General features: G+C 39.8%; 1 protein-coding gene across 1 annotated transcript in view; it reads left to right on the top strand.

The window, feature by feature from the left end:
* The first annotated feature begins 441 nt into the window (after positions 1 to 441).
* Positions 442 to 13,371, top strand: part of LOC103475832 (neuronal migration protein doublecortin) — a 28,730-nt gene continuing 15,800 nt past the window's right edge. The window contains exons 1-3 of the mRNA XM_008427745.3: positions 442 to 647; positions 6,037 to 6,450; positions 10,182 to 10,522. Of these exons, the coding sequence (XP_008425967.1) occupies positions 6,087 to 6,450; positions 10,182 to 10,522 (705 nt within the window). The 5' untranslated portion in view covers positions 442 to 647; positions 6,037 to 6,086. The remainder of the gene's footprint in view (positions 648 to 6,036; positions 6,451 to 10,181; positions 10,523 to 13,371) is intronic.

The raw sequence follows: 13,371 nt of genomic DNA, 5'->3' as shown, positions 1-13,371 counted from the left end.
TTCCCATTTACACTGATTTAGTTTATTTTGAAAGCTAATATCTCATTTACTATCAGAAGCAAACTTCTTGGTCTAAATAACAATAAAAAAAAACATAATGTGAAATCTAAATCTGCCGTTGTGGGAATAATTTTGGGCTACAAATATTTTTATGTGAGTGGGAAACAATTTGAAAGAATTTTTTACCAACTAATTATTATTTTTCCTGCAAATATAAATAAAAAAAGCAATAAATAATAATAATAAAAAAGTCCTGGGTGAGGTTACTCAGGCATAAAAGCCCCTTTCATCTCCCAACCAGACCTGAACAAAACCTCTAATCCATGCAGGACTTTCCTGGTCAGACCGGCTACACCTTGAGTGACCCCTGATCTCAGCTCCACCCACTCCAGCCCACGCTCACTCGCACCTTTATTTCCACGGTGGGCGGCTCCGCAGCTCTTTAGGACCCAGTGGATGCTCCGGAGAGGCAGGCAGCGGGGCTCGGCTCTGAGACTGAAGCAGACAAAGGCAAGCGGAGAGACGGCGTGCCGCTATCCTGCTGCATCGACTCGCAACACCCTCACATCCAGCTCCCCTCCCTCTCACACACACACACACACACACACACACCCTTCCTTCCTTCCTTCACTCCAGCTGCGACGCAGGTGAGTCCGCCACCGGCTCCTGGGGATTATGATGCTCTGATTTACTGAATGCGAAAACGTTAAATGGGGATTTTTAATTTTTTTTTACTTTGACTGGGACAAGTTGAGGTGTCATTGCAGCGGAGTGTGTTTGGAGTAGGTGACTTTCGGCTTCGCCTCGGAGCAGGTGGATTTGAGTAGGTGTGCGCACACCCAGCCCCCTCTTCATCCAGCCGGCGAGAAACTCACATTTTTCAAAGCTACGGTTCTCTGCCATGTGGCCGGGCTCATTCATCATACATGAAACCAGAAACTTTTCTCTTTATTCCCGCTTTGCGCTTAAAAATAATCTCAGTGGTGGATTAGTTTTGTAAATTAGTTTCTTTGGAGAAAAGCCAGTGGATTGTCAGGGTAAGTGTGTGTGTGTGTGTGTGTGTGTGTGTGTGTGTATGTGTGTGTGTGTGTGTGTGTGTGTGTGTGTGTGTGCGCGCGCGTGTGTATGTGTGGTCATTGGGTGTTGTGTGGGTGGTTCAGCCAGGAACACAGAACCAGCCAAAAATATCAATGACATCCTGCAGTGTTACTGCGGTGCTGATGATGATGATGGCAAGTTTGGCTTTCATTTTGGTAAAAGGGGGGAAAAAAACAAAAAAAGATTTATTTCACTTTATTAAACTGTGTAATTGAATTATTTGTCTTTTAATCGTGATCATGTAGTTTAAGATGAAGAAAATCAGATTTTTCTTTCCTCTGGGAGAGGAGGATGCACCGGGTGAACCTGAGCCGGCTGCAGCAGTGATGGTGATGTCACTCTGAAGCCAGGCTCCCTCCTTCAGACAATGGCCTGTCCTGGTTGAGTCTCCACTGGGGAAGGGTCACTGTTGGCCCTGCCTATTAGTGCAGCAGATGGCCCCGAAACCTGGCCTTTGTCAGCTGAGGAGCATCCCCTTCCCCAGAGGTCCCACCCGTCACAGCGGTCCCGTCATAAAAGACGCTAGTCAGCAAGTCAGCCATGTGGTTAGCATGACTGGAGCGGCCCTGCCACATGGTGACTGGATTTGTTCATCTGAAAGTCAGAGGAGTGCTGAGGTGTTAAACGGAGACGGATTACAGTCAGACCTGGCAAAAGATTATTTCGGGCCCTGAGCAGAATTTGAGATGGAGTCCCCTGTTGCACCGCATGTAGTTTTTGTGAATTGCTTTTCTGACATCTAACATTTGGTTTGGTGGTGTTCAGAATTTAAACCAAAAAAATATTTGCCCATTTACTCATGTTTTTCAAAATGTTCTTATTCATTTAGTGGCATTTTTTTTAGTCTTTTATCTTCAGTCATGTCAATCATCTCTTATTTAGTGCTTTCTAGTACAGTGAACTTTTATAAGTTTAACTTTTCAAGTTTAACTTTACAAAGAGTAAAATCAATGATGACAACTACAATATTTTAAAGTAGATTGAAAGATAAAAACAATTGAAAATTCAGGGGTTTTTTGTTTAAAAAAAATCTTCCATCAGTTTTAAAATTCTTTGTAAGAGGATCTTTCTGAGATGATCAAATGTAATCCAGATTCCTTTAATAAAACGTTAAACTGGCCCTTTCATTTAGAACAGAATTAAATGCTGTGATCATAAAACTATATTTGTACCCATTCTCCATCAACCGCAAGAAGAGTGAAATCGACAAATTACTTTTCTTTGAAACAAACTCGAAAATGTTTCAAAATTATAAGCATGAAAAAAGCCAGTTTAAGAGGATTATATGTGTCTAGTATTAGGTTTTGTCTCGACAAATATGACTACAAAATTGAAGTTTTACAGTTTTCAGTGGATGAAGTCACAGGCTCACAGGGCCCCCTGCTGGCCTGGAGGCCCCAAGTAGCAGCATTTCTTATGATTAATACATCTTTGCTTTAGTATTTATCAACAACAAATTAAGAAGATTTAGAAAAGAACAAATGAGGGTTTTTTTCTAAAAAAAAAAAAAAAGTGTGATAATTTTTAGAATAGTGAAGACATGTTTGCGTTTTAATAATTTTATCTGAAAAACTGCAGAAGGAACATGGACTAAAGCTTTACAATGTTTTATGTTTAATTTTGACTTGTTCATCTGGTAAAACTCAACTCTGAAACAAACAGGAACCTAAAAATAAAAAACAAAAACGCATTTTAAATCTTTCGTCTTTCTTCAAAATGCAGATCTATTCACATGAAAAACTGAGCGTTTGGTGTTTTGGTTCACCGAAGACAACATGCTAAAGTTAACGAAAGCCAGTTTGTTTGACTTCATATTGCTTCCTGTCAGGTTCTTTTGGGTCATAATGACCTGTAAGAGATACATGAGAGATTGCATTTCTAAAGTTAATCCCGGCTTAAAGATTTTAAAAAGAAAAATAAACAAAAGCAGATGAAATCAGTGAAGCGCATCGTTCATCTTTGCATAGCTAACTTCCTCCTTCATGTGGTGGTAGGAGGGGGGCTGTGGGTGTTTATGGGTGTGCACCATTGTTTGATCAAGTAACTTCAAAAAAGTAGAAGTTACTTCTTTTGTTAGGATTTTCCTCCATTAATCAGGTAGGAGTTTCACATTGAGAGATTTCGTTTTCGAAAGGCTTCCCCTGGCTGCTGCGGACCGCACAGGGGGATTATTGTTTTACTGCTTTAACAGGTGTTACAGGTTCTTAAGAGAGTTGGTTCTGGCTTTTTATGACTCGGATCATGTAGCATAGTGTTGCAAAGAAAAATCTCTTAATGCCACAGTTTGTTCTCTTAAATATTTGATACTGCTTGGAGATTCCAGCTGTGTGTGTGTGTGTGTGTGTGTGTGTGTGTGTGTGCGTGTGTGTGTGTGTGTGTGTGTGTGTGTGTGTGTGTGTGTGCGCTGAGCCGTAACTGATACGCAACATCCATCTAAGTGGGTATCTTAAAAGGAGGCAAACACTGAATTGGTGATCATATCTTGTTAAAATCACATTTTAGCAGTTTAGAAACCCCCAAAAGAAGTAATTTCAGGATTTTTGCTCTCTAAACATCCCTTTTTTTTTTGTACGTATTTATTATAAGTCTGATGGCGATGGGGTTTTAATTCCTGTTGAAATTTTTAGCAGATTTGAGCAGTGAGAGACGGATTGGGATGTCCTGGTCCTTGACGATCAGTTTCAGGTGTTTCCCTGCTTGTCCACGCTTGATTTAAAGGGTTCTGCAGAAATGTGCGCACACAGTGGAGCCAATCTAGGCATCAGACAGGACGGGCTCTCACCGCTTCAATCGACGCTTGTTCTAGCAGCCAGAAGGAAACGTGACCACTCGGATCAATGACTGATGTGTAATAGGGTTTGTTTGCCAGCAGGATCTAAAGGATTATAGTTTCAAATAAAAATGATGGTCTAAATAATGAAAGTCTGTGTCTCTACAGAGTATTCTTTAATTGGTGGGAGATTGCATCTTGCTGTTTATATTTTGATGTTTCTTGTCAGTTTTTGGTGTGATGAACTTGAATCGCTGCCATAGAAGGAGAGAAAATAATTCAGTCATTTATCTGAAACATGTAAAACACAGAACCTTAAGATATGCAACACCATCATGTGGGGGACAAAATGAGCCAGCCTCCTGTAACATGGCCATCCTCACAGAATCTATCTAATACTGAATATTTTCTGGTCTTTTTGGAAAAAGCTGACACGGCAAACCCTAAAAGTAAGGTGCAATTTTAAGCCACACGTCTAAAATGATCTTTATGCTCATTTTACTTGGTTCAACTACAAAATCCTTCATTTTAATGTTTGTATGCCCAGTTAGAAAAGTTATATAAAACACAGGTGTAGTTGGCAAAAATGCCAAAAGGTCCACAGACAGGAGTTTAATAAAACAGATGACAATCTGTTATGATCTGTAAATGTTTTCATTGATTATAGTTTTTTTTTTTAAATCATCCTCATCATAGGATCTTTGCTTGACATTCATCAGGATAAATATGTTTGTAATTTAAGAGGTTTAATTATGTTTCATATTTATTGTTCTGGCATCAAACACTTGTATAAATCAATGGTGAAACTCAGCCTGTGTTAAATTTAAATAAATGTACTTGCAGTGTGATGTATCACATTTTACTATCTTCTGTAAAACTGTCAGCTCATTTGAAAATTAATGACAGCAATGAATCTGCAGGGGAGCTGAAGTTCATGAAAGGTTCCTTAACATTAAGCGTCGGGGAGAAAAAAAAAACTCCTGGTTGTTTTTAACATTTTATGATTTAATAAATGTTTTCAGTTGATGAAAAGAACATGATGGCCTGTTTTAGCACCAAGACTTTTTCACCACAAAGCTAAGTTTGCGGATTAGACTTCGCTGAAACATGTGAGGCCTGAAGGTGATCAAAAAGCTCACAAAGCTGAAAATGCACCAGTCAGGTTTTCAGAGCCCAATTCAGGACCATAGTGTTTGTATTTTTAAATTTATTTATTTTCTTCAGTTTAAGAGGTACAAGAAGATGTGAGCGAGACACAAATGTGTTTTTCTGGCCTTGCTGTTGTTTATGGCTATCAATGGTATTGTTAGGGGTCAATTTTTTTCAAAACGATGGCAAAATGTTGGTATTGTTAGGGGTCAATTTTTTTCAAAACGATGGCAAAATGTTTAGAATTGACATTTAAAATTGTGTTTTTTAGCATTTTATTTTAGGTCTCTGTGTGTTTTCCCTACTGTGAATAATTTTTAAATCCAGGGTGTTCCATAGCAGAGTCTGGGAGATCAAAAGGTTAAAATAAGTCAACTTTGCTGTTCTCTGTTCAGCCTTCCTGTTATCAGCTGGAATCTCGCTCTCTTAATGGTCTGCAGACATGAATTGATGTAATAGAAAATGGTTTCCTTTAAATGATTTGTCTTTTCGTTTCATTTTGAACACTGAAAAGCCTTCATCCTTCAGTATGAATGTCGACGGCATTGTTCCAGTTTGTAATCTGAATTATTTCCTCAGATTAATCTTTTTGTTTTGTTAGTTTGGTGTTAAAACTCTTCCACTGTGCCGCTATTTTTCATAAGATGGCATTTTTGTCTTTCTTGAAGATTATGTCATAGAAGAATCTTTTCACTAGGAGTAATTTCAGAAATTCCTGTCCATCCTCTTAGCTTTTTATTGACTTCTTGCTGCCATCAAATGTAAGACGAAGCCACAAGAGTCATTTAAAGTTAATCATGTGAACAGGAAACAATCCGACCACATGATCTTTTGAAGTGGTTCGGTTCAGTTACTAGCAGGACTTTCATTCTCTGCTTTTTGTACATGAAACCAATTTGCTCCTGCTTCAAGGCTAATGATCTATACCAGGCCTTTACAAATGCCCACAGTGATTAAGACACCAACAATATTCTATGAATGAATCTTATTGAGATAATTTGTTGTCTTCGGGTCTCCAGGACTGATTTTCCCCCCCAACATCACATCATCTACGACCACCGCCGCCATCATGGAGCTGGACTTCGGGCATTTTGACGAGAGGGACAAGACGTCCCGCAACCCGCGGAGTGGGAGGATGAACGGACTGCCCAGCCCCACGCACAGCGCCCACTGCAGCTTCTACCGCACACGCACCCTGCAGGCTCTCACCAACGAGAAGAAGGCCAAGAAAGTGCGCTTCTACCGCAACGGGGACAGATACTTCAAGGGCATTGTGTACGCCGTGGCCAACGACCGGTTTCGGACCTTCGATTCTCTTCTGGCCGACCTTACGCGCTCCCTCTCTGACCACATCAATTTGCCGCAGGGGGTTCGTTTCATCTTCACCATTGACGGATCGCGCAAGATCGCGTCTCTGGACGAGCTGGAGGAAGGTACGTTTATTCTTAGCTTAACGCAATGAGAAATTTATATCACTTTGTGTGTTTTGGTTGTAATTTGGTAGCCAGCAGTTCTATTTTCAGAGGGGTTTTTATGATTTTTAGCTGATTTAATTGTGTAATGCACCGTAGTGTATGGTCTCCTTTTTACTTTTTTGAATCTCACAAAGAAGGGAATAACCATAGAGGAAGAATATGGGACAGGAAAGCTGGTGAGAGTTGACTGAAGCAAGGATGGAGCTACATACAGGGCAGAACTGAAAGAAAACCTGCTAAGAGCATGAAAGGCGTGAGAGAGGGCCGACAAAAGCTTTGTGTGTTAAAATGGACTAGTCAAAGCAAAGTCCAGAAGAAAATTGAAATGGTGTGACCTGCTGTTCAGATATTATCTGAGTTTGAGCTTTTTTGGAAAGAAAAGGGGGGGGGGAATCCCCCAGATGTTTGCTTTTTAAAAACTTGGAACAAAATAACGCATCCATTTCTGCTTCACAAATATCCACTATAAGTTTGGTTTTTATACGACTTTCTAATGCATTGAAACAGCTTTAAATGCATTTCAAGCTCAATGCTTCTGCTAGGTGAGATACCAAGAAATGTGCAGTGACGAGTATTAGTCGTCTTTTCCATCCGTTCTAGACTTTAAATCTACAGGCCTGCATTCTTGTGGTCTGTGACATCAGTTCGAATGTAGCCGCGTTGGTGACTCGCAGATTCTTTAACAATGAAACTGCTGACTGGAGTCTGACTGCTTTGCAGATGAGCATAAACGAATATAACTTCAACAGCATCGGCTGCCAGACGCAGATTTGTCTCTGCTTCTTTTAACGTTTCTCTGTCTGGTCATGCAGAGCATTTGGTCTTGCCTTGTGGCATATGATGATGGTCAACACACCATTATCATTTTATCATCTGTTTAATTGAACTATGTTTATTTTTTTCCAAGAAGAAGCTGATTTGATTTCTAATGTTTTATATTTTACATCATGTGACTTTTCTAAAAGTAGGAGCTGAATTTGGTTTAGTTTACTCAAAACGAGGCGGTCGTGTTGAGCGGCTTATAGTTGGTTTGCTGCATGTGTGGCTCGTCTGCAGCGCGTCTGCTGGAGGGGCCATTTCATTGTGCTTCCTCTTTGTAGGATATAATTAATTACTCGGCCTCGTCTGCACAGAGTAATCTAGTTTTCTGCCCTTTGTCTTAGCTTGAGTTTCCCCACATATAATGTAATTGCTTCCTTATGGTTTCCCCTTTTTTCCTGCGTCATTGTCCTACTGAAATTTTTTATTTTTTTTTTGTGTAAAGATACCAGACGGGATGGTAAGAGAAAATGTTCCATCTGATCATTTAGTGCTGCTTGCTTGAAATTTGTGTAATTAAACAAAGTGATTTACTGTATGTGCACTTCTGGATTTTTGTGTGGCGATGTTATGATAAGAAATTTGTAGGCGTCTGTTTTTTACTTTGACCAGTTAGTCTTTTTATTCTTTAGAGCCATAATAAAACATAAGAACAGCATTCAAATGATATTTTTTATTATTTACATTAGCAGCGGAGTTATTGCCACACAGTGTGAGATTATTTAGAGAGGCAACATTATGATGGAGGGGACATTTTAGACTTGCTTTACTAGCTGGCATTGTATGCACTGGTAGCATTTCTAAAACTGCATCCTGAGTTCACTGATCCTCAGGATTTCAAACAGGCTGCTAATAAATCCAAATCCAAGATATTACAAGACAAATTGAGAGCTCATAAAGGTAAAATAGAGAAACTTTGCTGTAATGCCTTTAGCCTTTCTGTTTTCCGCTGAAAATCTTGATCTCTTTAGTGAACCACAGACATAATTTGACATAAAAAAATAGTTTCCTTTCTGAATGCTTTTAAAATGTTGCCTCTGATTCTGAAATGGCAAAGACTTCATTCAGTGATGGCATTTTTAGTGAGTCTGAATATTTTTGTTTTGCTCTTTCACTGAGCGGTGAATCTGCTGAGACGATCTTTATCGCTCTGCTTGTTTTCTACGATGTATTTCTGGACTGACTTGCTTTTTTTTTTCTAGTGACAGATGAATGATTGGAAACATGTCTAACAGTAAGCAGCTGTTAGTTTAGGTTACTTGATATAATCACGACTCCAAAAAGCTCCCATTCATCTCACATTTCAGTATCACTGAAATGTGGATCAAACTCGACAAAGAAATCATTCCAGTTTTGAAAGTGTGAATGCAGAGAGCAGGCTTTTATTTACATCCTGACCAGTCACTAGCTATATAGTCTGACTTGAGGTCTATATTTGTCTCCAAAAGTATTTCACATGCACAGCGAGGGCAGATGGGGCCAAAAAGAAGATTTTGCCAACTAAAACAAGCTTTTAGTATAGTTGCTGCTGCGAATTGCAAGTTCAATTGAAATCTCAAACAAATCCTTTCTTCTGAAGTTGTTCAAAACATGGAAGCTTGAAACCCAAGAAGTTATTTCAGAAATGTGCCACAACGTGATGAATATTGACTTCCACAGTTTCTGTAAATGAAGTCCAAGCTGGAAGCAGGACATTTTTTGTCGTGTTGCTGCACATCTGAATTTAGGTGAGCCAAATATGCATATGGAAAATTTATTATATTTCAAGCTGCTGAGGTATCAAGTACTGCACTTTTGTTTATATTTAGGTGGAGTCCCTTCCTATGAGGAAAGATGAAATAAAAGTGGTGCAGAGTTTTCAAAGCGTAACAAAAATGGAAACGGAGAGTTTCACATTAGTTCACCTACACAGCGTAGGGAAATGAATCCTTCATCTGATTTTAAAAATGCCATCATGTCGATTTATCTGAATAACCAAATTGTATTAAATATAAACCTTTGCTCTTAAAAAAATTAAAGGAAATAAGGAATTAAATTGTTTGGGGAATAAAACTTCCTGGTTTAAAATAATAATTCATGAACAGACACAGTTTCTGTGGTATTTATTTGTAAATCCCTTAAAATAAATCCACACTGGGAAACAACAACTGAGAATATTAGAAATATTTTTAACCTTTAAACTCAACTACATCTAATTGTGGAATAAAAATCTAAAAGATTTGTTTTAATGAAGTAGTCAGGCAATTTTCAATACTTCTCAAGAAAGTCACATCGATGCACTAAAGACAATTAATATTAAAAAGTTCCTAGAAAATGAAAGTATAAATTATAAAAAGTGACTAAAGTTAAGAGTAAAGATCTTGTTTTTAAATGGTTTGCGTGGAGCGTACAGATTAAATTTATGAAAGATGACGATTTTGTATTTTTTTTAAATTTATTTTCTGTGCAAGATTTTGCTACCGGAAAAGATTTTTAAAAGGTTTTTTACTCATTTTTCATTTGGGTGTTCATATAAAACATTCTTACCGTTTTATATGAACAGTAAGAATGTCTTTTTTACTGTTCATATACAGTAAGAAAACATTCCTTTGCCTTAAAAGTTGATGCACCAGTATGAGTTTTGTGATGAATAATCATGAAACTCCTATTGGTGCCTCCTCATTGTTATGAAATCAGAATAGAAATCAACATAGTTGAGGACTGAAAAAGGAAACCCTGATTTACTACAAAAAAAAGGTATCTTTAAAATGAAATGAACGCAGATTTATTAAATGATGTAATTCCTCCTGGATGGTTTATTGGCTTCTCAGGTGTCAAATAGCTGAGCAAGCCTCAATACACTAACCCAATATTCTCCTTTCCCTCCCCAGGTGAAAGCTACGTTTGCGCATCTGAGAACTTGTATAAGAAAGTCGATTACACAAAGAACGTCAATCCCAACTGGTCTGTGAACGTCAAGGCCTCCGCCAGCCAGAAGAACATGCAGTCCCTGGCCGCCAAGGCCGCCGGCGATCCCAGAGAGGGCAAAGACTTTGTCCGGCCGAAGCTGGTCACGGTGATGCGCAGCGGCGTGAAGCCCCGCAAAGCCGTCCGTGTCCTCCTCAACAAGAAGACCGCGCACTCTTTCGAGCAGGTGCTGACCGACATCACGGAGGCCATCAAGCTCGAAAGCGGAGTGGTCAAGAGGATCTACACGCTGGATGGCAAGCAGGTGCGTCACGCCTTCAGCAGGAGCTGCTTGCTTATTCAGAGAAATGGTTTGCATCGTGCCCTTTTCCCTGCAAATCTGAGCTGATTGGAAAGCGAGGTTATAGTCGGGGTGGGGGTTAGGTACTGCCACCTCCTAAAATTCAAATGTGAGAATCTGCAGAGGCGTTCGTCGCCAATGAGGAATAGAGCTGCTATGGTGCAGTATGTAAGCAAAGGGAAATGTGTGGTCAGAGCTGGGGACAGTTTACCTTTCATTCACCTGCAGTCAGCCAGGCGCAGACAGGTGTAGAGATTAAAGGGCTTCATAGGACGGGCAGACTGTTTGCTCATAACCTCGGTCAATATTGACGCGGTGACTACATGAGAATGCAGAGTGGCGATGAGAGCAATCTTTGTGAGCTTTACATCCCACTGTCTGCAGTTTTTGTTCTGACTTTTGGTTTCTAGCAGTTTCCTCTCCTGTCTTGTGGTTCAGGACATCATCAGGTCTTTTGTTCTAGTTTCATTTTAGGCCATCTGTCATTGAAGGTCCTGGGGTGTTCTGTCATCTTCCCACAGCAGCAGCGTACAAAAGACCAAGCCTTTTATTGTCTCAGCATATTGTCCCCACTGTCCCTTTATACATGTGCATGGAAATGCACATGCTGACCTACTGAAAGGAAGTATGGAGAGAGGGTCCGGGCCAACATTTTGTAGTTAAAGGGTCTTGCATAAAACGTCCTGTGAACCTTTTAACATTTTGTCACATCACAGCCACAAGCTGCAGGGTTTTACTGGGAGTTAAAGTTATAGATCAGCACAAAGTGTTTCATTCCTCTGTTTGTGTTCAAAAGCCGCTCAACTGGAAACAATATTTCACTGGTGTGTAGTTTAATAAAACCAACCTTGGAGAACAAGCGGAAAGGTTGGAGGGGGAAAAAGTTCAGAAAAGCTTTGAATATCCCACAGCTCCGCTTAACGAACGATCACTAAAGGGACAAAGCTGGTGAGAGTTGATGGGAAAGCAACTAAAGTGAAATGCAGGACAACACTGAGGCTGCAGAAGACTTCAGGCATTCAAAGATGGAAACGGATGCTTTATATTATCAGGTTAAGCTAAAAGTTCTAATGTGTCGTTTGATTTATCGGAAGCATTACAATAATTGTAAAAAATTTTAAAAAGAAAACAAAGTCTGTTCTGGTTTTTAATAAAACATGAAAAATATTGGCATGTATAAAGGAAGTGTACAGTTTCTGAATGTTTTTATGTGATTGTGTGGTTGAGAGAACTACACCGTTATTGCATAATAATGGAGCAGTTTTTTATGTAGTGTTTAATCTGCTGAATGTTTATTGGCTTGAAGTTGCCAGAAATAAAATGCGGATCAGATTTTTCCAACAGTTTTAACCAGATCCGGCTGAAGGTTGTGGAAAGTCATGCACTCATCAGGTACAGTGGATGTCAGGGAAATGGTAAGGTTAGGTCATTTCATTTGTGTTGCACATTTTCAGCAACAAGGCAATTCAAAGTGCTTTGGAAGGAAATACAAACAAAATAAAAGGAAAGAGCAAAAGAAGAAAATAATAATAAAGTATAACCCCAAGTTTAAGAATAAGTAGTCTGTGATTTATAAACCAGTAGGTGTTTCTCTGGATTTTTGAGCAGTTTCTCTAGAGAAGCTAATGGGAGTTTTTTGGATTGTAATTTTTTTTCTAATTCCTGAGTATGTAAACTAGATGCTCCTGTTGTAAGTATAAGTCCTCCATAGTTTATAAGCCAGAAATTGTCAAAAAGTTGGTCTTACTGCTTCTATGTGAACTAGGGGACACTAGCAGAATGTGTGATAAATGTATTTATTTCACAGTTTTACATTAAATCTTTGTTTTAGGACTAACTAGATGGATCAAATGTTCTCCAGACTGCTGTGTATTTCTACAAATGAGCCGAGACAGAGATGAGGTGGATGTGAACATCTGCTGCTCTGATGCAGCTACACGATCTTCTGCAGCTTTACTTTAGGTTGGATCACGTTTTGGTTGCTGCGCTGCTGTCCTTTTTCCTCCTTCCTTTTGAATTAAAGCCAGAAACACGTGTTCAGGAGGAGGGGAGGCGTTGTGAAATGATAGATGGGAGGGATTTGATTTTAATGCTCTCTCCCAGGGGTGCAGTCTGGCTGCATGAGGCCTTGCAGTGGCTTTCTTTGGAGATTCTAATTACTTCCTGTCATCGGATGGTAATTCCTGGTCATGCATTTTTGATAATGTGATGCCACATTGAATTAAGCATATCGATTATGATGTCACGTTATCGGCGTCCGTCAGAATCGCTCCCAGTCGATGTTTGTTTGGTTTGACTTCAGGATTCGTCGGGTGCAGAAATGAAGGAATGTTGTGCCGGTTTTCGCAGTGCCTTTTGTCTGCAGAGCCACACTGCAGCTGCTGTGTGGTGAAGGTGATATGGTGGAGAGCTCAAATTGATGCAGTGCTCACCCCTCCCTAACTCTGCGCCGATCCTCCTCTTTTTTTTTTTTTCTCCCCTCCGTTTGGTTGCTAGGAGACCACATCCCAGGCACAAAGAGAGCCCAGCTGGTGTGGACCGGTCTGTCGGATCCCACATCCTGCAGCGGGTGGGAGAGCCTCATCGCCATCAATGCGAGTCTTTGGCGTTTTAAAGAAAGAAGGAGGAAAAGCGCGTGTCATGTTTACCTGCATACATTCCATCAGTCGAGGCTTGAATTTGTGATATGAGCACTGAAGATTTTTTTATTAATTTTTTTTTAAATTGTCTACTTGCATTCCTGCGATGGCGACTCATCATGAATGGCGTTCCTCTTTTTCCTCAGTGTTGTGTGGACTCCGCTGTCTGCCAGC

The sequence above is a fragment of the Poecilia reticulata genome, chromosome 14, assembly GCF_904066995.2.
Source record: "Poecilia reticulata chromosome 14, P_reticulata-male-v2, whole genome shotgun sequence".
NCBI lineage: Eukaryota > Metazoa > Chordata > Actinopteri > Cyprinodontiformes > Poeciliidae > Poecilia > Poecilia reticulata.
The sequence above is the reverse complement of the archived record's forward strand: the minus strand, read 5'-3'. Positions and strand labels throughout refer to the sequence as shown.